A 22915-nucleotide genomic window follows, 5' to 3' on the forward strand; every position below is an offset into this window, starting at 1 on the left:
GGTCAGAGATCTCGTTTCTGGAAAATGGTGTTTTAGTTCAACCTGGTTGATTCCTTTTTCAGTGCTTCAGCCCATATAGTTATTTCACTCCAATTTTCAAATGGAGTTGTCAAGGGCTTGTTTATATGCATTTTTTTATTTTTAAACTGCTAGAAAGTTATGCCAGATATTGAAATAATGCCACAGCCGGGTGAAGAAAATAGTATCAGTATGAGCAAAACCTTGCATATAGGAGGAGATTGCAAAGATTTATTATAATTTAATCTACAATGGCTTAAAGTGAGGGTACTAGATTTGATGTAGTCAAATTAATTTTTTTTTTAAATTCTCAATGACCTGTCATGCTGTGTCAGGGAAGGTGGTGGAAGCCTAATTGCTTGGGACATTTAAAGTAGGCTGTGCAAACTCTAGAAGATGTATAGCAGGGAACAATTATCTGTCTCCCTCCCTTCATAGGCAGGGAGATAGACAGGACAACCTCCACTAGCTTCTACTCTACAGACCTATATCGGTATAACTACGTCGCTCAGAGGTGTGAAAAATCCACGCCGCTGAGTAACATAGTCATACCAACCTAAGCTCCGGGGTAGACAGCGCTATGTCGGCGGGAGAGCTTCTCCACAGCTACCATCTCTTGTGGAGGTGGATTAACTGTGCCAATGGGAGAAGCTCTCCTGTCAGCATAGGCATGTCTTCACTTAAAATGCTGCATCAGCACAGCTGCACTTAAGTGTAGACCTGCCTGAAGACTCTTCCACCTCTCACTTCTACGAAGGATTGTACTGAAAACTGATCAGGGCTGGCTTAGATTTACTGGGGCCCAGGGTCAAAGTCCAAGCTCCAGCGCCCGGGGTCAAAGCCAGAAGGCTTCCGTTCTGGGTGGTACGGCTCAGGTTACAGGTCCCTGCCTGGGGCGGTGGGGCTGACTTTGCTCTCTCTCCTCTCACCATCCCCACCCACCCACCCCAGGCAGGAGGGCTCATCCAGTCTCAGGCTTTGGTCCCCCCTCCTGGGGTCATGTAGTAATTTTTGTTGTCAGAGGGGGGTCATGGTGTAATGAAGTTTGAGAACTCCTGCTTTAGGGCATCTAGATTTAGAGTTTGCAGCCTGTGCACCAACTCTTTGCTCTCAATCCTGGATCAAGTGTCTTGTCCTTCTCAGTAGCTATTCAAGGGCTAGATCACCTCAGTTATATTGGTCTGCTAAATATTGAACAAGATATTCTAAAAGGGATTTTGACCTGGGAGCTACTTAATTTCTTAACTTCACTAGATTTATACTGCACTGCTAGGATAAGGCTAATTACTTCTCATGTTTAAGGGCATAACCTGATTACCTGCGGAAGTTGGGAAAGATTTTTGTTGTTGTCGTTGTGAATGGGGAATAGTGTTGGGGAGAAGAATTCATCTCCTTTGGAAGCATCAGCTATTGGCAAGATACCGGACTTAATAGCCCAATTGTCTGAACCAATATGGTAAGTCCTATGTTCCAAATTACAACCTTCCTCTTTCTTGCAGCACCTTGGAATGCTCCTCCAGAAAGCCTTCTTGACAAATGTCCTCTGAAAATAAGAAATGCAAAATGTTGTGTTCTGGGCTCTCTCTAGCCTCATCCTACCTCTAACTTAATTCCCACCTCTCCTCTTCCTTGTAGCAATACAATCATTCCAAAGCAGATGAAGCTTCCAACTCATTTGATGTTAGACTTTACTTACATAATGTTCTTTTCTGGGATGCGTGAGGCTATGAGTTTGCATTCAGGCGAGAGGAAATGTTTCAGTGTTCAAGTATGAAATAACAGTTCCCTCTCCCCTTGACTGATGGGGATCATCCATTGTGGCTGAAAGGATGGGGTGATATGGGGTGGGAAGGGAAATTCTTCAAGCAAAACAGCCGTGTGCTCTTGAATTCCTGTACAGATAGGCTCCTTCTCACTACAGCCTAAAAGCTTTGTTGTTTTCCTCCATGATGGGGCTACAAGGCTAATTTTCCCTCTACTGTTATTCACACCTTCCTGTCAACTGTTTGAAATTTGCCATCCTGATTATCACTACAAAAGTTTTTTTCTCCTGCTGATAATAGCCCACCTTAATCTATTAGTCTTGTTAGAGTTGGTATGGCAACCCCCATATTTTCATGCTCTGTGTGTGTGTGTATATATGCAATCTGAGAACAAAACAGGTTACGAATATGGAAATGGGAATAAGCTCGACTTTAGCCTATATATATATATATATATATATATATATATATATCTTCCTACTGTATTTTCCACTGCATGCATCTAATGAAGTGGGCTTTAGTCCACGAAAGCTTATGCTCAAATAAATTTGTTAGTCTCTGAGGTGCCACAAGTACTCCTCGTTCTTTTTACATCTACACCGTTAGCACCTTTCAAATGGCACAAGACAACAGTAGCAAGTTTGGAATGAGCAATCTTCTGGCTTCGAAGCCACTTGGCATGTACAGTGACTTCCTATCGTTGTGACATCTGTTTACAAGCAACAGTCCTTCCTTCAGCCTTCCTCATGAGTGTTACACCACCATTCAGGATCCCTACATTGCCTTCAGGGCTTTGGATTGACAGGAATGATACTTCGGCTTTGTCTGCCTGCATTGTTAAAACAAAAGGTTTAGTAAAACCTGCTTCCATCTCAAGGTTATGGAAACAGAATGAATTATACTAAACCCAAATGTATGTGTAGATTGCAGGTATTGTTAGTATGAACAGTCCTCACTGACCTTTCCAAAAACCAGAGGTGCCTTTATTTTTAGCCTGAGACTAGGAGAACCAGTTTGAAACTATTACTGTTGCTGGACTGTTATACAATGTTTTTGCGTAGGATGAGGCTAAAGTCGAGCTTATTCCCATTTCCATATTCGTAACCTGAAGCTGGTTATTTTGTTCTCAGATTGCATTAGAGGGGTGCCTTGCTTGGGGAAAAGTCATCTATACACTTAATTCACTCCCAGTTACTCCATTGTGTGTCTTACTGGACAGACGCTGCCTCCACATCTGACCTTCACCTCTGTGTGTTTTACTTGGAGGGCATAATCTATTTTTAAAAAATCCCTGGCATCTCACAGGGAGGGGCTCTCTCTCCATACCTCTAGCCCGCAGCTTTCTCTGTGTCCCAAACCTTAGGAAGATGCTGGTTTTGCTTTTCAAGAGTCTTACTCTTCAAGTGTTGCTCATGTCCATTTCCATATTGGTGCGCGCGCATTGCGAGACCATCACTGGAAGACTATTTTCCCCTAGTGGTATCCGTCGGGTCGACTCTGGTGCCGCTTGGAGTGGCACCTCTATGGCACGGTATATAGGCACCTGCCGGCCCACCCCCTCCTCAGTTCCTTCTTTCCGTCCATGGTGGTCGCTGGAACGCTCCTATCTCTTCCTTAGCAAGTGATTCCAATAGTAGTCTTCTTCCTGTAAATAGATTGTAGATAGCTGTAAATAGTTCGTTAGCATAAGTATAGTGATACTTAGTGGATAATAGTCAGTGAGCACCTGCTCTGCCCTGGGGTGGGGGGGGAGGCGGTATCCCGCCTGGCCCCTGGGGCATGCCTCGGTCCCAGGGCTTCAAACAGTGTGCAGTGTGCTGTAAGCACATGCCAATTAATGACCCTCACAAGAGCTGTTTAAAGTGCTTGGTAGAGGGTCATATTCAGGATAAGTGCCGGATCTCTGGGAACTTCAAAATGAGGAGCAAAAAAGAAAGAGACAATCAACTGAAGTTCCTACTTATGGAGGTGGCACTCTGTCCCACTTCAGAGCGGCAACTGGACCCCGTACTGAGCACCTCCTCTACCAGGAGTGTGCCGGCGTCCTTTCAGGACACCCAACATGGCTTGGGATCCCCAGCACAATCCTCCAAGCACCGGCACGCTTCTCCGGAGCCCAAGGCTGCGGCACCAATGATACGGCACCAACCCCATCACAGGCGCCGAAGAAGCGGTCGAAGAAGTCTGATCAGGCACATTCCCCCTCAAGAAAGACAGTTGAGAGAGTGTGATCTGTGGCAGACCACTCTCAATCGGAGGCGACTGAACCGGCACCATTGACTCCGGCCCCAGCAGGGAAACGGTTGAGTCCAGCACTGAGAGGCTCCCCACAGGGTGAGACAAGAAGGGGACACGACCCTCACAGCACCATCGACGCCAGAGGCTTATGAGGCGGTGCAAAACCTCTTGACTGTCCTAGCACCACTGTCCCTGAACCGAGGCCTGCAGGGGATAAACCAGACGCTGCAGGTTCCAGCCACAAGAGGATGAGCACCAGTCCTGGGCAAGTCCGCAATGATCGTTCTCCATCCTGCTCATCATCAGGAGACTCAGCACTGAGACCACAATCACCACAGTAACGCAGCAGCTCGCCTAGATGCCAGTTGCAGTCCCAGCGCCAGTCTCATTCCTGGCACCAGTCACGCTCCAGGCACTGATCCCCACTCCCTGCCCCAGCGCCACTCGCAATCTTGGCACCGCTTGTCATTGAGGTGCCACTCTCTATCACAACAACGCTTCCCATGGCGGCACCATTACTTGTCGTGGTACCATCCTCCTTAGAGACACTGGTCCGCATTGAGGCAAGGCCACTCGGCACCACGGGGCACAGCACCATCTTGGTCAACTAGAAGAGGGTCTTCTGGCTCGGAATCGCAGGCAGAGTCATCTGCCTTGCAAGGAACTGGATCTAGAGCGGATCACAGACTAAGTATATTACTGCTACTTTAAAACTGTAGCATCCCTCATCCATGGATCTCAGTGTTTTTCAAGCTACAGTTAAACCTCACAATAGCCCTATGCAGTACATAATTTATAATCATTTACAGATATGTATAATACACTGGTACTCTAATGGACCACCCTAAACAGTTCTCCACTCTTCAGTGTTTGCAATGTGTTTACAATTATTGTGTCTTTACTCTTAGTCATAATTTGGCCAAGTGAACATTTAGTTCTGTTAATCTGTTCTCACAAATGAATCCTTCTATCTTTTTAATAATTTTTGTTGCTCTTCTCTGATGAAGTGAGCTGTAGCTCACGAAAGCTCATGCTCAAATAAATTGGTTAGTCTCTAAGGTGCCACAAGTCCTCCTTTTCTTTCTCCAGGGTGACGTCTGTCTGGCATTGTGATGTCTGGAATTGCAGACTGTGGGTGGATTTTCAAAAGTACCTAAGGTTCCCTGTAACTCTCTATATTTTTTTGACCCTCTGAGGCACCAGTACTCTGGCTTAGTAGGACAGAGTCTTTGAGCTAGAGTATTAGTGCCTCGGGGGGGGGGGTCAAAAATATAGAGCAGGTCTTGGCACACAATTATTGTGTGGTGCCAAGATCTGCTTCTCTGCTGTCCCCTTCTGAGCCCTGTCTGTCCCCCATGCCTCTTTTGTCCAGTGTCTCTCCCTGGCATCCTGATGGTCTCCGTGCTGAGCTGTGGATAGGCTAGTAGAATTGGAATATGGAAGTAGCCCGCAGAACTTGACAGATCCAGCTCTTCCTTCCAGAGATATAATAGTTAATGAATGAAGAAACAGTGTTGTTTAAATGTTACAATTTAAACCATGGCTTGTGTCTGAGATGTTATGGGAATAAATGTATGTGGGTAGTTTGGAATTGCCAGCAACCACGTTTCTTTAATTAGAGGAACTTGAGAAATCAATATAAACTGAGAGGATATGTTAAAAAGAACTTGTTTTAAAATGTTTCCTTTGCCAAAATTAACATTAATTTGACCACACAAATATTGTAGGAAGTTCAGTTGTACCATGAAAAGTGGGGTAAATATAGAGATTATTATACACACAAAACTGTTAGAAAGAACATTATGAAGTTTCAAAGTCAAGCACTCAGAAGTTAGGAAATGCCAGAATAAGGGTTTCTTGTGGAATCTTAACTAAGCTGCCTTGTACATATGCATCTATGTGAACCTTTAATTACAAAATCACATCCTATTTTTCCCCACAGACCACTTGCCTGATTTGGTGCACAGAATGGATGGTGCCATTTAACGAGCAACCATTCAAGTATTTTTCCTCAGTTGTTCAATGTGAGACCCCAGACCTTATTTACTGCACATTATTTAAACACTGCTCTGACTACAGAATTCATTTTTTCATAGGCATTTCTGTGGGGCTCATCGCTAGTATCTGAGGGCTTCACAAACATTAATTTATCTTCACAACATCCCTGTAGGAAGAGGGGGTGCTCTTTCCCCCATTTTATACGTGGGAAATAGAAGCACAGAGAGATTTGAGTATCCACTAATTTTTGGTGCCCAATTTGAGACACCTAGAATCTAATACTTCAGAGTGCTTCGCGCTATATAGGCACTATATATATATATATTGTGACAAAGTTCCTCCTCTACCTTGGTGGGTCTTGCACTTATTGGCGGATTTGCTCACCTTGGAGCTCACAGCAGCCCTCAGTTTGGCCATTTTCGTGAACCCACAGTCCAGGTCAACTCCTCCTGTATCTGACCAGGAGTTGGGAGGTTTGGGGGGAACCCGGGCCCGCCCTCTACTCTGGGTTCCAGCCCAGGGCCCTGTGGAATGCAGCTGTCTAGAATGCTTCCTGGAACAGCTGTGTGATAGCTACAACTCCCTGGGCTACTTCCCCATGGCCTCCTACCAACACCTTCTTTATTCTCACCATAGGACCTTCCTCCTGGTGTCTGATAATGCTTGTACTCCTCAGTCCTCCAACAGTCCGTGTTCTCACTCTCAGCTCCTAGTGTCTCTTGCTCCCAGCTCCTTACATGCACACCACAAACTGAAGTGAGCTCCTTTTTAAACCCAAGTGCCCTGATTAGCCTGCCTTAATTGATTCTTGAAGCTTCTTGATTGGCTGCAGGTGTTCTAATCAGCCTGTCAGTCTTAATTGTCTCCAGAAGGTTCCTGATTGTTCTGGAACCTTCCCTATTACCTTACCCAGGGAAAAGGGACCTACTTAACCTGGGGCTAATATATCTGCCTTCTGTCACTCTCCTGTAGCCATCTGGCCTGACCCTGTCACAATATATATATATGTTAAAAGAGGTCCTGTGGAAAAAATAGTCTATGGTCACCTAATTAAAGACTAGCTCATAAAACGTATGCACAAGGGGGCTGAATTAATGGTGCACAGGCAACCCTAACTCTGGCATTTCCTAACTTTGCACACTTGACTTTACACACACAGAAAACTTGCATTAAAAAGTTAAGGTTGCAATATCCTAGGGTTGTTTTGTTTTATTTAAAGCCAACTGTGAAACAACAGAAAATCCATCATGTAGCATCATATTGCCACCAACATGGGTGGTCATCAGGGTAGGACCTTAGATCTAGGGCACAGACATCTGCCACTCAAGCTAATGGAGTAACTGAAAGTAGGCTGTCATTCAATAGGTGGACCAGCACTGGAGGGATGAGACGTACACTTTGCCTGTGGGTTGCACAGATATTTGATGATAGCAGAGGAACAGTGATACTCAGGAGTTTTGTGTTCCATGAATGTGCTGTAGTAGGCACAGATCCTTCTGTCTGTTCTCTCCTCAAGCCTGACTCCTTCTGTCCCATCCCCTCCAACTTGTCTCTGTTCTGGTCCTGTCTCTTCCCACCCCCAGCTCCTCATCCCAGTCCCACTCTTCTTGCCTTCCCAGTCTCCAATTGTCAGGCTTCTCATCCCTGTCTGTCTGACCAGCTGCTCCCCATCACCCCCAGTCTGTCTCCTATCACTTACAGTCCCATTCTCCTTGATTAGTCACTCCCTGTTCCCCCTCCTGGCTCCTCATCCAATCTCTCTCTCACCTCCCCCTGGCCTCCAGTCATCACCCCTGCTTGTTTCCCTTCACGCACATTGGCTCCCAGTCTTCTCCCTGGGCTCCTTATCCAATCCCAGTCCTCTTCCACCCCCATGGGTCTTTGTCCCAATCTTCCTGTCCCAAAAGGAAAAATTCTGTGTAGCCTCAGTCTTAACCAGCTGCTAAAAATATACCTTAGGGCCAATTCTCTGGGGGAGAGAGCACCTCAGTATAACAACTGTTTCCCTTGTAGGTCATTTCAATGAGTGCTGTCTGTTTTCTGGTCCCCAGAACAATTCAAGGTGAGGTGGGGACAAGGTGGTTGTCCTCAGTTCGCTGTAAACGACACCTCCCTGGCTTTGAGTTTCACTGACCTTTCACATAATTTCAACTGCAATAATGAGCATGTTATTTACAATACTGGCTTTTTTTAGGGCCTCTGAAAGTGTAAACACATACCACAGTGGCTGGCACAAGATGATTACTAGAAGTCAAGAGAGGTAATGTAAACACATCCACAAACAATTTATGGGATTTCACAGTTTAAGACAGAACTTCCTCAGCATTCTCTGAAAGAGGGGCAACATTCACTTCCTCCCCTGAGAACTAATGCCATATCTATTGTGCAACTTTCAGCTGAATTGGAACCAGTTAGACCTTATCTAGACTAGGAGAAAAGAAGTGTTTTAAATTTAACATTAAACACATTTCAAACACTACTTAGCAGCTGCGGGCGAGAGCTGCTTTGAGGACATATAATAGTGTTTGTTGTAACTGGGTTAGATGGGAGGGTCGTGAACTGCTTCCAAAAGATAATTGTAGTGTAGATGGATCCAGCCATGCCTCTGGTTCAGAGCAGAATGGTGATGTAGTGGTTTGAATAGAGGACGGAGAGCCACGAACGAATGAATTCCAGCTCTGATACTGACTTAGCCAAGTCACTTATCCTCTCCGCTGCAGCATCTTCATCTGTTATTTACTTCGTTCTCAAAGGGTTCTGTGCAGATTTGTAAAGCACATTGCAGGTTAAAAGTGCCATAGGTGCAAAGTATTACTATGAATATGGATGACTTTAGTTCTGTTTTAATAGTATAGCACCGGCTAACACCAATGAGGTTTTTAACCTTTTTCACACACACGCTTCACCCATTTAAGAATTCTACTTTTACATCCCCCTCAAGTACAGATGGTTTGAAAAAGTCTAGGTGCCCCCAAACACTGACATACCCAGTTTCCTTGCACAGGCAAAGCAGACATTCTGTAGCTTCCCGTTCAGACCAGTCTTAGGGGAGTTTAGTTTAAAATCCTCCCGTTTCCTCAAGCTCTCTGTGATGTGAGCTTTAAATGCCAACAACTATTCAGGTTTGTCCTAAACTGCAAGACTGGCAACAGTGGCCCAAACTGATCCTGGTGGAATTCCCCTGATTTTATTTAAAATTCACCAGGGATGAATTTGGCTCTTTGTGTTCTTGGAACGTGGGAATGGAGAACAGTGAGGAAGGAGGCAAAAAGATGAATAAAAGGGAGGGCAGATGAGAGAGAGGTCTTTGTCTCCATATCCCCAGAACAGTTCAAGATGGCCTGGGATGGAGTTGGAGGTCAGCTCTGGCTGTTCAGCACCTCCCTATCTTTGGATTTCACTGACCTTTCACATTATTTCAGTGTCATTCTTCAGAGTTCAAGGTACTGGCTGTGTCTCAGGAATTCAAAAGCATAAAAGCACATCAGGTTGGCTGGTACAGTGGACAGGATGAAAAGGATGCTGGGGAGAGATTAAAGCACATCCAAAAATGGGGGGGAAGGAGGAGGGATTTTTAAATAAAGCATGTTTGAATGCCCACTCCCAAAAAGCCTTAAAGCCCTTGTAAAACATTACTCAAATATTGTGATCCTTAATTTTCTAATATTTCTATAGCACCAAGACAAACCAATGAGGATTTTCACATAGGCAACGCAGCCAGACTGGAGGCAAAGAAACCCAAAGGCTGGTGAGCGGCAGTGGGGTGACTATCTGGGGCAATGACCTGTATTTGTGGTTCCACTGACCCCTACCCTGTCTTTTCCCCCACTCTGTTCATGGAGCCATGCAGGGCTGGGCTCCACTGCATGCAGGTAGTGTGCCCTCACCTGCACACTTGGGCAGCACCAGTTCTGCTGGAGAAAGGCCCTCTGAAGCCACAGAGAAGGGGGTAGGATTTGCCTCCAGACTGAATAGAATCTCTTTGCACATCTTTAACCTTCCTAGGTTCTGATCCCATGCTCCTCTGTGCGAGCAAAGCTCCCACTGACTCCAAGGGGAGTGCGGGTAGAGGAGTGGAGCAGGTATGACTGAGAGGAACTAGACACCGCAAAGGGCAGACCGTGTTGTATGAGCCTAGCTTGGATGGTTTGTGGGGTGATGTATTCATTTGGGGCCTGAGGCACCTCACGATATGCAATGTCCTTCTGGAACATGAGGAGGTAGAGAAGAGACTAGCTAGCAGTACAGGCACAGGAAGCACTGGAATGAGATGTTTCCAGAAAAACAACTTCTCAGCAACAATACAGTTAGCGGATATATCTTTACCACCTTATGCCTGTTTTAAAACAAAAACTTAGAATGTTAAGGGTTGGGGTTTTTTAAGATGTTTGAAAGGTGGGAAATTCAAAGCTGAAGTTACATTTAGGCAAATTTAAAAATCTGGAAATTCAGTTAAGGCTCCAAAAACAGCCTTAACGCTTCTCCTTCACCCTGCTAAAGTGATGCATTCTTATGCCTCTGTCGCATGTTTCAAATATTTGCAGACTTTGTCCTTTATGTGGAACACAGCATAGTTATGTGGAACAGAAGTTTGTTTTGAAGAATGTGGTACAACACTCTGTGATTGGTAGATACATTTGTACATTAGACAGAAGTCATAGCTGATATCTAGTTGTATATAAATGGTTGGGCCCCAGATCAACCCTGGATGTGTCAACAAGTTTCATGGAGAATATAGTGAGAGTTTGGTTTGTTTGGGGGCTGGTTGTATTCATTTAGATGAATAAATGGGCCAAAGGTGTTAATATAACCCAGTCACTATCCAGCATTAAACAGTATTAAACAAAGTCCAGGGTTTGGTACACAGAGACCTCAGCCTGCTTAGTTCCATGGCAAACACACCATTAAACATATTTTTAACCTTTATTAAAGATACAGGAAAGAAGGAAAAACAGTTAAAGCATTTGAAATGTAACCATTAAATAAGGCTTTCATTTTAACAACATCTCTTGTTCCCTTTCCCTTTAGCTGGAGAGTTTTAGAAGGAAAAGAACCCACGTCTGACGGTCTCTTAGAAGATGGTATGAAAGATAGTAATACCTGCCCTTTTGGGGAAAAGAGAAGAAGTTAGTTGAGATGTGATGGAGTGGCTGTTGCTGATGAAGTCAAATCCCATTTCATCCCAGGTGGTGGCTGGGATTTAGCTCGTGCTGGTAGAGGTGGTGATGTCATCTGGGTCCCTCTCTCTGGCCCTGGTCTGGTCAGGACATTTCTCAGGGTGACGAAGGTCCGGGATCTCAGGAAACAGTGGGGCTAACGGCCATGATGGTGAAGCTTGCTCCAGTGGCCTCTGTCTGTTCTTCTCTATTTTTCCCACAAAGTCTCTTTCTTTGAGGACCCCCAAAGGGAATGATGGGTGGAATAGCCCATCCCCTCATTATTTTGTCCATCAATTAAACCAAAATTGGTGTCAGATATTAGGCCTATTAATATCTGGTGCCACATCTGTTTTTAACCAAGCATGATTTAAAGGGAGTCCTTGAGTCTCATCAATGTGGCAGCCTCTTTTGTCTGGACTAATTTAGTCTCTCTCTCTGGTTCTCTTGCACCTGTTCATAACATTCATTACTGAAAACAATTTGACTTACTTTCCATCAGCATTTGTTGTTATAGGATATTGTAACATCTTATGAACTTTCATATATTCTTTACACTTGAGCTCATAATTAGGGTAAATTTGTCAGCCCAATTATCACAAAAGGCCATACATAGAAGGTCAGATGTAGAAAAAGTCTCTTGAATAATGGGAAATATAGGAATGGGGCTAGAGAGTCTTTGATCTCGGTAAGGGGTGGAACAGAGTAGGTGGCTCATTGTGAGAGGAATCAGTGACTGGGTAGACAATGTTTATGCAATCAGCTTGAGTTCATACCTATTTTTGCAGGAATCATAGAATCATAGAATATCAGGGTTGGAAGGTACCTCAAGAGGTCATCTAGTCCAACCCCCTGCTCAAAGAAGGACCAAACCCCAACTAAATCATCCCAGCCAGGGCTTTGTCAAGCCTGACCTTAAAAACTTCTAAAGAAGGAGATTCCACCACCTCCCTAGGTAATGCATTCCAGTGTTTCACCACCCTCCTAGTGAAAAAGTTTTTCCTAATATCCAACCTAAATCTCCCCCACTGCAACTTGAGACCATTACTCCTTGTTCTGTCATCTGCTACCACTGAGAACAGTCTAGAGCCATCCTCTTTGGAACCCCCTTTCAGGTAGTTGAAAGCAGCTACCAAATCCCCCCTCATTCTTCTCTTCTGTAGACTAAACATCCCCAGTTCCCTCAGCCTCTCCTCATAACTCATGTGTACCAGTCCCCTAATCATTTTTGTTGCCCTCCGCTGGACTCTTTCCAATTTTTCCACATCCTTCTTGTAGTGTGGAAGGCGGAGGAGTTTATGTGGCTGTATTAGAAGGGCATGAAAAGGTAAGGGTGGTTGTGGGATACAGGAGCGGGGTGAAAGATAGGAATTGCCATACTGGATCAAGCCTGTGATCCATCTAGCCCACTATCTGTGTCGGACAATCCAGTACGAAATATTTTGGAGGAGGGCACTCTTTAATGGACATGTATGGAAGGCACTCAGATACTACAGTAATGAGGGACATATAAATACCTAGATGATAAAAAGGAGTCTCTCTTGTGTATGACAATAAAAAGGAGTAACATGCCCACATAGGATGGTGGAATCTCCTTCCCTAGAAGTTTTTAAGGTCAGGCTTGACAAAGCCCTGGCTGGGATGATTTAGTCGGGGATCGGTCCTGCTTTAAGCAGGGGGTTGGACTAGATGACCTCCTGAGGTCCCTTCCAACCCTGATACTCTATGATTCTATGATTTTATGTTTTTTAATCTGGTCAGTGATTATTTTATGCCCTGAACATGAGTCTCCATCCCATACATATTATATTCTACCTACAACAACTGTAGATATTCTCTTTATCCATATAGACTCATAGAATCATAGTCTCTAACGTCAGAAGGGACCATTATGATCATCTAGTCTGACCTCCTGCACAATGCAGGCCACAGAATCTCACCCACCCACTCCTGTACCAAACCCCTAACCTATGTCTGAGCTATTGAATCCTTTTTTGAAGCCTGCTAAACTCTTGGATTCCATGATATCTTGTGGCAGTCAGTTCCTCTGGTTAATCATTCATTCTGTATAAAATGTATTTCCATGTATAACTTTTATCTGAAGACCCTTAATTCACAAATGTATTTTAGTGGCCTCAGACTTCCCAAGAATATTCTCCTCTGGCATAAGACTTGAGGCATTTAAAACTTGAGGCTAAAAGGGGAGTTCTTCTGTTTTTGACTAAAGATAGGGGTATGTGTGTCGAAACTGGGCTTAGATTGGAATTACAGGCTTTTAGCTATTGTTGCAACACTGCAGCTCCTAGTGGATAAATGTGAACATCATAAAAACCACACAACCTTTGTTTGGCTGCTCTGCTGAGATGTCCAAGAATTAAATGAGCTTGGAAAATGAGCTTGGTGTGTCAGTGTTAAGGTTAAAGGCACATTGGCAGAGTGATGTGTGCGGAACTGTGCATATCTACTGTCCATACTGAACATGTTAGATGATTTATAGAGAAAGTTTCAGACTTAGTGGCACTCAGTTCAACACATTTCAAGAGAATGCACATCGCTCAAAATAGAAAACTAAACTTAAAACAACCCCAAAATTAAAACCCTGTCCATTCCTTAATTTTCCTGTAACTTTGGGAGGCAGGATGTTGACCTGTCAGCAGATGGAAACTGGAATTTAGTATGAAGTGAGTTAAAGCAAACCACCACCTACATCCTTTCACTCATAAATTGGATCAGTTCCTGGGATGGCTTGTGATGGGATTTTGTAACATGTTGGCTGCTGGTGGTGCTATTCTGGTCTTTTTATTTTACTTGCAAATGTACGTGATTTGTGTAAAATTGATGGGTTTGTATGTAATTGCGTATTTAAGAGCTTCTCAGTATAATATGGAACAGCTTCTACATGTACTGCTTTGACTGATTCATGCAGCAGTTTGTGAGTCAGTCTTACTACTATTGTTGTTGGTGTACAGATGTCAGGCTCCTATTTTAAGGTAGTAGGAATGGAATACGTGACTGTGACAGAAAATACTATTCTCATTATGAGGTGCCTACCATCGACTGTATATACCGAATGCTGCTAGTGCCATGGCTACAGCTGGAAAAGCTCTGTTTGGTTCAGCCATTGTTGACCACATTGAGTTTATTATAAAGTATGTGGACCACTTTCTAGGGTATGCACAAAAGCCAGAATACACATCTCTAGTGGTTGAGCGTGGCTGGCATGATAGATACCTATGGTACATTTTTACCTTTTCTCTGCCTGTGAAACACCTGTAAGTGATTAAACCAACAACAAAATCTGTCCCCCAGCTAGCTGGCAGGCTAGCAAACACAAGTGGAATCATGTGTATGCCAGATATGAACAGCTGTACATGGACTGCTGATACAGCTACAAAATGAACAGTTTGCCAGTTCCATCACTGGGAGCAAATGCCAGAAAGAGACAATTCATACTATGGTGAACTCTCAGAACTGCCTCAATTGTAACATACACCCATTTTCCAGCTGCTTAAATATCTCTCAAGGAAGACTGACCCACCCCACCACTAGGCTACCGAACCTTTCCACCCAGACAAAGAACCTCAGTCCCCCACCACAGATCTCTAGTGCTCTTGCACCTCTTCCCTTTCTTGCACCACTAGGCTACTGCAATCCAGAAACAAGTACTTCAACCCTCCTTCCATTTCCCATGGCAAGTAACATCAACCCTTTCCAAGCCCCTCAAGGCTGCATCTAATCTAGCAAACTTCATACCTGTAATTCATCACCGGTGCAGTTCAGGTACTTTTACGACCATGTCTTCTAACCCAGACTAGGGGTAGGTGACATGGTAAAAACAAACAAATCCTGAGCCTGACCTACATGACCATTTCTATGTCTGCTACCAATGTTGGAATTGTACAGATGGTGAATGATGGGCATGAAGTTTGCTGGTATAGACCAGCTCCCAGCTTTTAGGTGGCGGTCAGCTGGAAATTAGATGATAGTCTAAGGTTGAAGAACCAGATTTTTTTATCTCTTTTGTCTCCTCTTAACCCTTTTCCTGTCCGAATTTGTTTCCCCCCTTCATACTCTGGCCTTGTGGGAACAGTACCATAGATGTGTATGGTGATTTATATGTGAAGAGAAAGAGGCAGATTAACTGGTTTCCTGAACCTTATATAGTTAGTTATAGCAGTGTAAAGTAGGTATAAAATGCTACTGTTGTGTTGTAAGGCAACAGTGAATCAGGACCAAGTTCCCTCCAGTGAAGAGTTTATCATCTCATCAGAGGATGGAGAAAGGGGGATGGATCAAGCAGGGATTAAAATCATGTGACTTGTGTGGTATTATTTAGACTTGACAAACACTTTGTAGAGTTTAATTTGTTCCTAACGTAGATAGGAGAGGATTGTTAAGCAGTGGGAGGCAATCTACTAGAAGTGAGTGTGTAGGAGGGGGCTTGAAGAAGAAAGTCTAGGGGTAATGGATGAAGGAAGCTGTTCTAGGTATAATCATACCTAGCTCAGATGGCACTTTTCAAACCAGGTAAGTATCGTTATCTCAAATAGGAAAACTGAGTCACAGAGGAGTGGCATGACTTGCCCAAGGTCACACAACAGGTCAGTGGAGGAGCTGAGAATAGAGGTCTTCTGAGTCCCAGTCCAGTTTTCTAGCCCCTAGGCCACACTGCTTCCCCTACAAGCAACATGACAGAAAAAGGCAGGAAGGTGTGAGTAGGCAGAGGAGGCAGCCTCTGGGAAAGAGGGAGGAAATGGCTAAACTGATAGCACACAAATGGCACAGTCCCCTGTCTGACTTCACCTAGCTATTTTCAGTTTGGTTCTTGAGATACCCAAAAAGGGCAGCTGGGGTGGTTTGTACCAGGCATGTCACATTAGCTGGGGGATGTAGTGAGTATTACAGGCCTCAGGCTCTCTTTACTCACAAAGTGCCACAGGTCAAAATTGGGATGCGGACCTTTTAGATCAAGAAAATGTGACATCCTGTCAGAATCTTGTGAAACAGGAAAGCCCTCCAGCAGAAAGGGAACTTCTCATCACTCTGACATCGATAAGATACAGTAACAGGGTGATGATGGGAGCTGTACAGCCTTCTCCACCCCAGAGCTAGGACGGGAGGAAAACTGCTTGTTCTAGGGCCCTGCACCAGGGAAAATGAGTAGTGGAGTCACTTGTGCGCCGGGTATTCTCTCGGTGTGGGCCGTTAGCTTTTAATCCACCCCCACAAAAAAATGCATAAACTGTGCTGCTTAAAAGAATCCATCAGGTTTGTTTTTCATTTTAGTGTCAGTTGGTTTTATTACTGGGCACAATACACTTTCACTTCCTCATATACACAAGCCACAGTAACATGTCAGGCAAACGTTTCCTCTCCCCCATCATGGAGAAACTGTTTAAAAAACAAGACTAGTCCATGTTGTCAAGAGTCCGTTCTCGAGAGGGATTCAACCAGACCTTGCAATAGCAGCAGCTCTGTCACATATACTATTTAACAGCAGGGAACTTGACAGGTGAAGCTGATGAGTTTAGGCTTTAGTGCTTCATCAGCTTCCTTCTCCCCGCTCAACACTCTCAGGACAGCTTTTTCTCCACATGTAAACTCAAGGTCTGGTAAGGGGCTCATGCCTTTGTGCCACACCCTGCACTGCAGGGCATGAGCCTCTACACCAGCAGAGGGACGTTCCCCCTCTTAAGGAAATATATATTACTACACATTACAATACATACATCTTCAAGTTGCAAAAGTAAGTGCATTGGTTCTGTCCCTTTGAGACATATATAAGGAGGTAGGGCTCATAAGAACCTATAGAGGCAAATTAATTTTATATTGCACAGGAGCCCCGGCATTATACTTTAAAGAGTCAGGTCACTGTACTGGAGGTGGGAGAGGGAAGAAAGAGGAGGTCTCATTTGATACCAAGCATGCTCTTGTCCCCACCACCGTATAAGTAGCTTTGCCAGTCTGAGGTAGAGTGACCGTTATACTGTGAAAACAACACTGCAGTCAAGTCCAGCTCAACTGGTGTCCAAAATAAAAGTACACTGAAGAGGCCAGCATCCTCTCTCTGAAAGGAGAGGGGTGAACACCACACTCTTCACATCTGACTGCCACGGAACCAAACCTTACAGTGCAAACTCACCAAGCAGTCAAGATCCTCCCACCCAGCCAGGAGACCAGGAATGGCCACCATGTTTCTACAGGTGGGGAGTGGCAGCTCAAGTATGCTTGTAGCAGTTTCCCCACCCCCAGTTACTTGCTCAGGTCTCCCCCAGTCCAATGTATTTGGTCCTTGTTTTCCTTCCTCCCCCCCATGTCTTCATTTGACATTTTGAAATGAAGACGTCCCCCCTTTCAACCTTCACGATGTTCACACTTCCACTGAGGGATTCTCAGCCTGGCATAGACAGGGCAGGATGGAAATGAGGGCCTCCTCAATGGAAAACAAGTGTTCGTCCTCCACCTTGGGACAAAAGTAGCGCATGAAGTCTGCCAGTCGCAGCAGATACTCTATGTTGTGTCCAGAGCGACCGCTCGAGACAATGATCTGGGCTGCAATGTCCTCTTCAGACGCTGGGCCAAGGTAGGTGGGGTTCTGGGGTGTAGCAATGTAAACTAGGGCCAAGATGGGTTCGTCAGCCTCTTTATCCTGGGGGTGGAACTTCACTAGTTTAGTGTCATAGCCCCCCAGGACTGCTTCTCGCATGTTCAAGTACTGGAGTGATGCAGCAATCTGCTCTCCACGGACTTCATAGGCAACACCCCACGTGCATGCCTGAAATTACAAGTGAAGATTATTTGCTGTTGCATTGTATCTGCAACAAATGCACCAGCATTTCCTATACACAAAACCTTTTGTTTCAGGATGCATGGTCACCCTGTCTAGTTAAACAATGGGAACAAGGCCTGAAAAGACCATCAGGCATCTGAGAAGGGACCACACAACTGATGGAGGAAGGGATGGAGGAAGATATGGTCTCCCTCTTCTGCTCTCCAAGAAGGCAACAAGGAATAGTCACCTCTGTCTTTCAAAGTCACTTAAAGTGCAAAATTCAGCCCTTGCTGTATGCCATTGAAATAAGAGAAACTGGCCCCAGAACACTCCCAGCAGCCTAGTACTCTTTCATGGGGCAAAAAGGGTCTCTACCTTCTGACTAGCTTATTCTGGAGGGGTAAACCTAGTGTTCACTTTCATCTTGCAGGACGAGGGACCAGATTAATTCCTGGTGAAAAGCACTAAAGTGAGTGTGAGTATATGGGTGATGAATTTGGCACATCATATCCCATTTCATTTCATTTGTCAGGTCTCTAGTTTTAACTCTAAACCTTCTTTGGCTGAATGGTCTAAAGTAGTGTCTGCAATTCCTTCACTTCCAGCTGAGTTTGCTGACTAATGCAGTCAGCCCAAAGGAGTGTCAATAAAAAAAAATAAGAACTCCAGTAAGGCCATCATATTGATTTATACCAACCCACAAAACAATTTCCCAGGGTTATTATACCATTATTATAAGATACAGTTGCCAAGGGGCTACCATTGCCATGTCGTTAATGATGGAGATGTTGATTAGCTACTGAAATAGTCTAGTGTCATTACTATGGGAGTAATCCACCTAAAGCCATATAATAAACCTGAATAGTAGCAGCTATAGGTGTATGTATGTATGTATAAATAAATAAATGCTAGATGTAGATACTTACATCATAATCCTCCTGGAGGGTAACCACACGGCCAGGCTACACAGGAGAGAAATATCATTTTAGAAACCAGATCAAGTACCAAGTCACCAGTACAGGCAGGCTAGGGTGATACAGCCCTGCTGACACCCACTGCAGCTCTGGTACCACCACTACACTGCAGGCTCATGAGACAGCATAATGATGGCACCAGCTTCAGATAGGGTATGGGTTGTGCCAGGAGGCACAGCAGGGTGGGAGGGAAGCAGATTTTTTCCAAGATTATTAGATGTGGAGCTGAATCCTGAAGAGAGAGCTTGGGCAGGTGCCTTTATCAGTATCAAGGGCCACTTACCACTTCCAACAGGGGTAAGTGGCCCATCCCATCCAGGCACCAAGGGCAGGTAGGTGCCAAGGGGTGGCTTTGATTGGCCACCTCCATGGCCAGGGCAAGGAGAGAGAGAGAGATTCACCACCAGGGTTACCCACCTTCTCCCCTCCCGGGGCCCGATCCCCGCCCCCCGCAGCCGGGGCCCGATCCCCCTTTACCATCTTCTCGTTGCCGCGGTGGAAGGTGTCTCCCTGCCAGAAGCGGCGGCTGTAGCCGCGGATGAAGCCCACCTTCCTGGAGCTGAACTCGAAGTCGGGTCTCCACACCAGGGAGCCGTAGCCGAAGATCCAGAGGGGCGTTTTCTGCTCCCCAGCATCCTCCTCCTGCGCCTGGCGCTCGGCGGGCGGCGGGTCCCGCTTCATCGCCCCGCTGCAGGAGCCCAGGCGGCGGGGGCCGGGGCCGCTGGCGGCGAGGCGGGTGCACGGGGGCAGCCCCAGCGCAGAGGCGGGGCGCGAACACGGCGGGGGCGGCTCTCCCCGGCAGGTGCCTCAGACGGCGGGACCGGGCGGCCGGGCACTGAGCGGAACGCCGGCCGCCCCAGCGCTTTAAACCCCAGCCCGCCGGCAAGCTCCGCCCACCTGTCCGTGACGGGCGCGAGAAAGGGGCTCCTTGTCGCCGCCTCCAATCAGCGGCCCCGGCTCCGGTCCGTTGCCTCCATGCGGAACTGTGATTGGGAGGAAGGGCCGTCAGTCCCGGCAGAGCTCGCTCGCTGATTGGTCGAATGCTGACTCCTGTATCAATCCGGGATGATGCAACTGAGCGGGGATCTTTCGGCGGGCGGTGCGTAGAGCAAAGCCGGCGGCTGATTGCATCAGGTAGCCAGGGCATGGCCAGGGGCTGGGCGGGCGGCAGAGTTATGGGTCAGTAGGAAAAAGGACGTCTCGTGGAACGCTGAGAGCCTGGACCGGGCCAAGCCCCACAGCCGAGTTCAGTGCCTCTCTCTGTCCCTCACGCTCTGAAATGGGCACAATCGTGCTTCCCTAGGCCACAGCCTAAGCTAAATAGTGAGGTGACACTGATGGGGGGGATGTAAGTAGCTAGCGAGTAAGGAGTCCGATGGCACCTTAAAGACTAACAGATTTATTTGGGCATAAGCTTTCATGGGCATCTGCGGAAAAAGGACAATAAACTATCTCAAACTCCTACATGCCACAGGGGGCTACAACAGTGGTACCCTCAACTCACCTAACAATATTGTTAATCTATCCAACCACACACTTAGCCCGGTGGAAGAGTCTGTCCTATCTCAGGGACTCTCTGTCTGCCCCACCACTCCCACGCACATGATGCAGTTCTGTGGTGATCTGGGAGCCTACTTCCGTCATCTCCAACTCAAGGAATATTTTCAACACACCACTGAACAGCGCACTGACCCACAGGAACCCTCCTACCAAAACTACAAGAAGAAGAATTCTGCGTGGACTCCTCCTGACGGTCGAAATGACAGACTGGACTTCTACATAGAGTGCTTCCGCAGACGTGCACAGGCTGAAATTGTGAACAAACAGCATCACTTGCCCCATAACCTCAGCCGCACAGAACGCAACGCCATCCACAGGCTCAGAAACAACTCTGACATTATAATCAAAGGGGCTGACAAAGGAGGTGGTATAGTCATAATGAACAGGTCGGATTATGAACAGGCGGCTGCCAGGCAACTCTCCAACACCACAGTCTACATGCCACTATCCTCTCTCTGATCCCACTGAGGAGTACTAAAAGAAACTACACCAGCTGCTCAAGAAACTCCCTGCTACAGCACGGGAACAAATCCCCACATGGACACAGCCCCAGAGCCCCGACCAGGGGTATTCTATTTGCTACCTAAGATCCATAAATCTGGAAACCCTGGACGTTCCATCATCTCAGGCATCGGCACATTTACAACAGGATTATCTGGCTATTTAAACTCCCTCCTCAGACCCTACGCTACCAGCACTCCTAGCTATCTTCAAGACACCACCGACTTCCTGAGGAAAACACAATGCATTGGTGATCTTCCTGAAAACACCATCCTGGCTACCATGGATGTAGAAGCTCTTTACACCAATATTCCAAATGAGGATGGACTACAAGCTGTCAAGAACAGGATCCCTGATGAGGCCACGGCACACCTGGTGGCTGAACTTTGTGACTGTGTCCTCACCCACAACCATTTCAGATTTGGGGACAACTTATACCTTCAAGTCAGTGGCACTGCTATGGGTACCTGCATGGCCCCACAGTATGCCAACATTTTTATGGCTGACTTAGAACAATGCTTCCTCATCTCTTGTCCCCTAGCGCCCCTCCTCTACTTGCGCTACATTTATGACATCATATGGACCCACGGGAAGGAGGCCCTTGAAGAATTCCAACTGGATTTCAACAATTTCCACCCCACCATCAACCTTAGCCTGGACCAGTCCACACAAGAGATCCACTTCCTGGACACTACAGTGCAAATAAGGTCACATAAACACCACCCTATACTGGAAACCTACTGACCGCTATACTTACCTACATGCCTCCAGCTTCCATTCAGAACACATCACATGATCCATTGTCTACAGCCAAGCCCTAATATACAGCTGAATTTGCTCCAATCCCTCAGACAGAGACAAACACATACAAGATCTTTATCAAGCATTCTTAAAACTACAATATCCACCTGTGGAAATGAGGAAACAGATTGACAGAGCGAGACAGGTACCCAGAAATCACCTACTACAGGACAGGCCCAACAAGGAAAACAACAGAACACCACTGGCCATCACGTATAGCCCCCAGCTAAAACTTCTCCAGCACATTATCAGTGATCTACAACTATCCTGGAAAATGATCCCTCACTCTCCCAGATTTTGGGAGGCAGGCCAGTCCTCGCTTACAGACAGCCCCCCAACCTGAAGCAAATACTCACCAGCAACTACACACCACACCACAGAAACACTAACCCAGGAACCAATCCCTGTAGCAAACCTCATTGCCTACTCTGTCCCCATATCTACTCTAGTGACACCATCAGGGGACCCAACCACATCAGCCACACCATCAGGGGCTCATTCACCTGCACGTCTACTAATGTTTTATATGCCATCATGTGCCAGCAATGTACATTGGCCCTCTGCCATGTACATTGGCCAAACCGGAAAGTCCCTACGTAAAAGAATAAATGGACACAAATTGGACATCAGGAATGGTAACACGCAAAAGCCAGTAGGAGAACACTTCAATCTTCCTGGACATTCTATAACAGATTTAGAAGTAGCTATACTTGAACAAAAAAACTTCAGAAACAGACTTCAAAGAGAAACAGCAGAACTAAAGTTCATTTGCAAATTTAACATCATTAATTTGGGCCTGAATAGGGACTGGGAGTGGCTGGCTCATTACAAAAGCAGCTTTGCCTCTCCTGGAATTGACACCTCCTCATCTATTATTGGGAGTGGACTACATCCACCCTGATCAAATTGGTCCTGTCAACACTGGTTCTCCACTTGTGAGGTAACTCCCTTCTCTTCATGGGTCAGTATAATAATGCCTGCATCTGTAATTTTCACTCCATGCATCCGATGAAGTGGGTTCTAGCCCACGAAAGCTTATGCTCAAATAAATCTGTTAATCTTTAAGGTGCCACCGGACTCCTTGTTGTTTTTGTGGATACAGACTAACATGGCTACCCCCTGATACTATCTAGA

At 45.9% G+C, this 22915-nt stretch overlaps 1 protein-coding gene and 1 long non-coding RNA gene across 2 annotated transcripts in view; one reads left to right on the forward strand and one right to left on the reverse strand.

The window, feature by feature from the left end:
* Nucleotides 1-16442: 16442 nt before the first annotated feature.
* CHAC1 (ChaC glutathione specific gamma-glutamylcyclotransferase 1) lies at nucleotides 16443-19775 on the reverse strand. The gene is made up of 3 exons (XM_048854866.2): nucleotides 19397-19775; nucleotides 18872-18907; nucleotides 16443-17948 (listed from the first exon to the last, which is right to left on the reverse strand). The coding sequence occupies exons 1-3, from the start codon at nucleotides 19598-19600 to the stop codon at nucleotides 17544-17546; spliced, it is 645 nt and encodes a 214-aa protein (XP_048710823.1). The 5' UTR covers nucleotides 19601-19775; the 3' UTR covers nucleotides 16443-17543.
* Nucleotides 19776-19863: 88 nt separating this feature from the next.
* LOC142072542 (uncharacterized) overlaps nucleotides 19864-22915 on the forward strand; it is a 95415-nt gene continuing 92363 nt past the window's right edge. Inside the window, exon 1 of the long non-coding RNA XR_012668969.1 lies at nucleotides 19864-20053. This is a non-coding gene — a long non-coding RNA (uncharacterized LOC142072542). The remainder of the gene's footprint in view (nucleotides 20054-22915) is intronic.

The sequence above is a fragment of the Caretta caretta genome, chromosome 6 (genome assembly GCF_965140235.1).
Source record: "Caretta caretta isolate rCarCar2 chromosome 6, rCarCar1.hap1, whole genome shotgun sequence".
Classification (NCBI taxonomy): Eukaryota; Metazoa; Chordata; order Testudines; family Cheloniidae; genus Caretta; species Caretta caretta.

Bases quoted from the DNA above. Each gene is read 5' to 3' on its own strand.
- CHAC1 (XM_048854866.2), bottom strand. From the start codon at position 19,600: ATGAAGCGGGACCCGCCGCCCGCCGAGCGCCAGGCGCAGGAGGAGGAT. The intron at 18,908-19,396 runs GTAAAGGGGGAT...TCTCCTGTGTAG, and splicing joins ACCGCGGCAACGAGAAGATG to CCTGGCCGTGTGGTTACCCT. The intron at 17,949-18,871 runs GTAAGTATCTAC...TTGTAATTTCAG, and splicing joins CCCTCCAGGAGGATTATGAT to GCATGCACGTGGGGTGTTGC.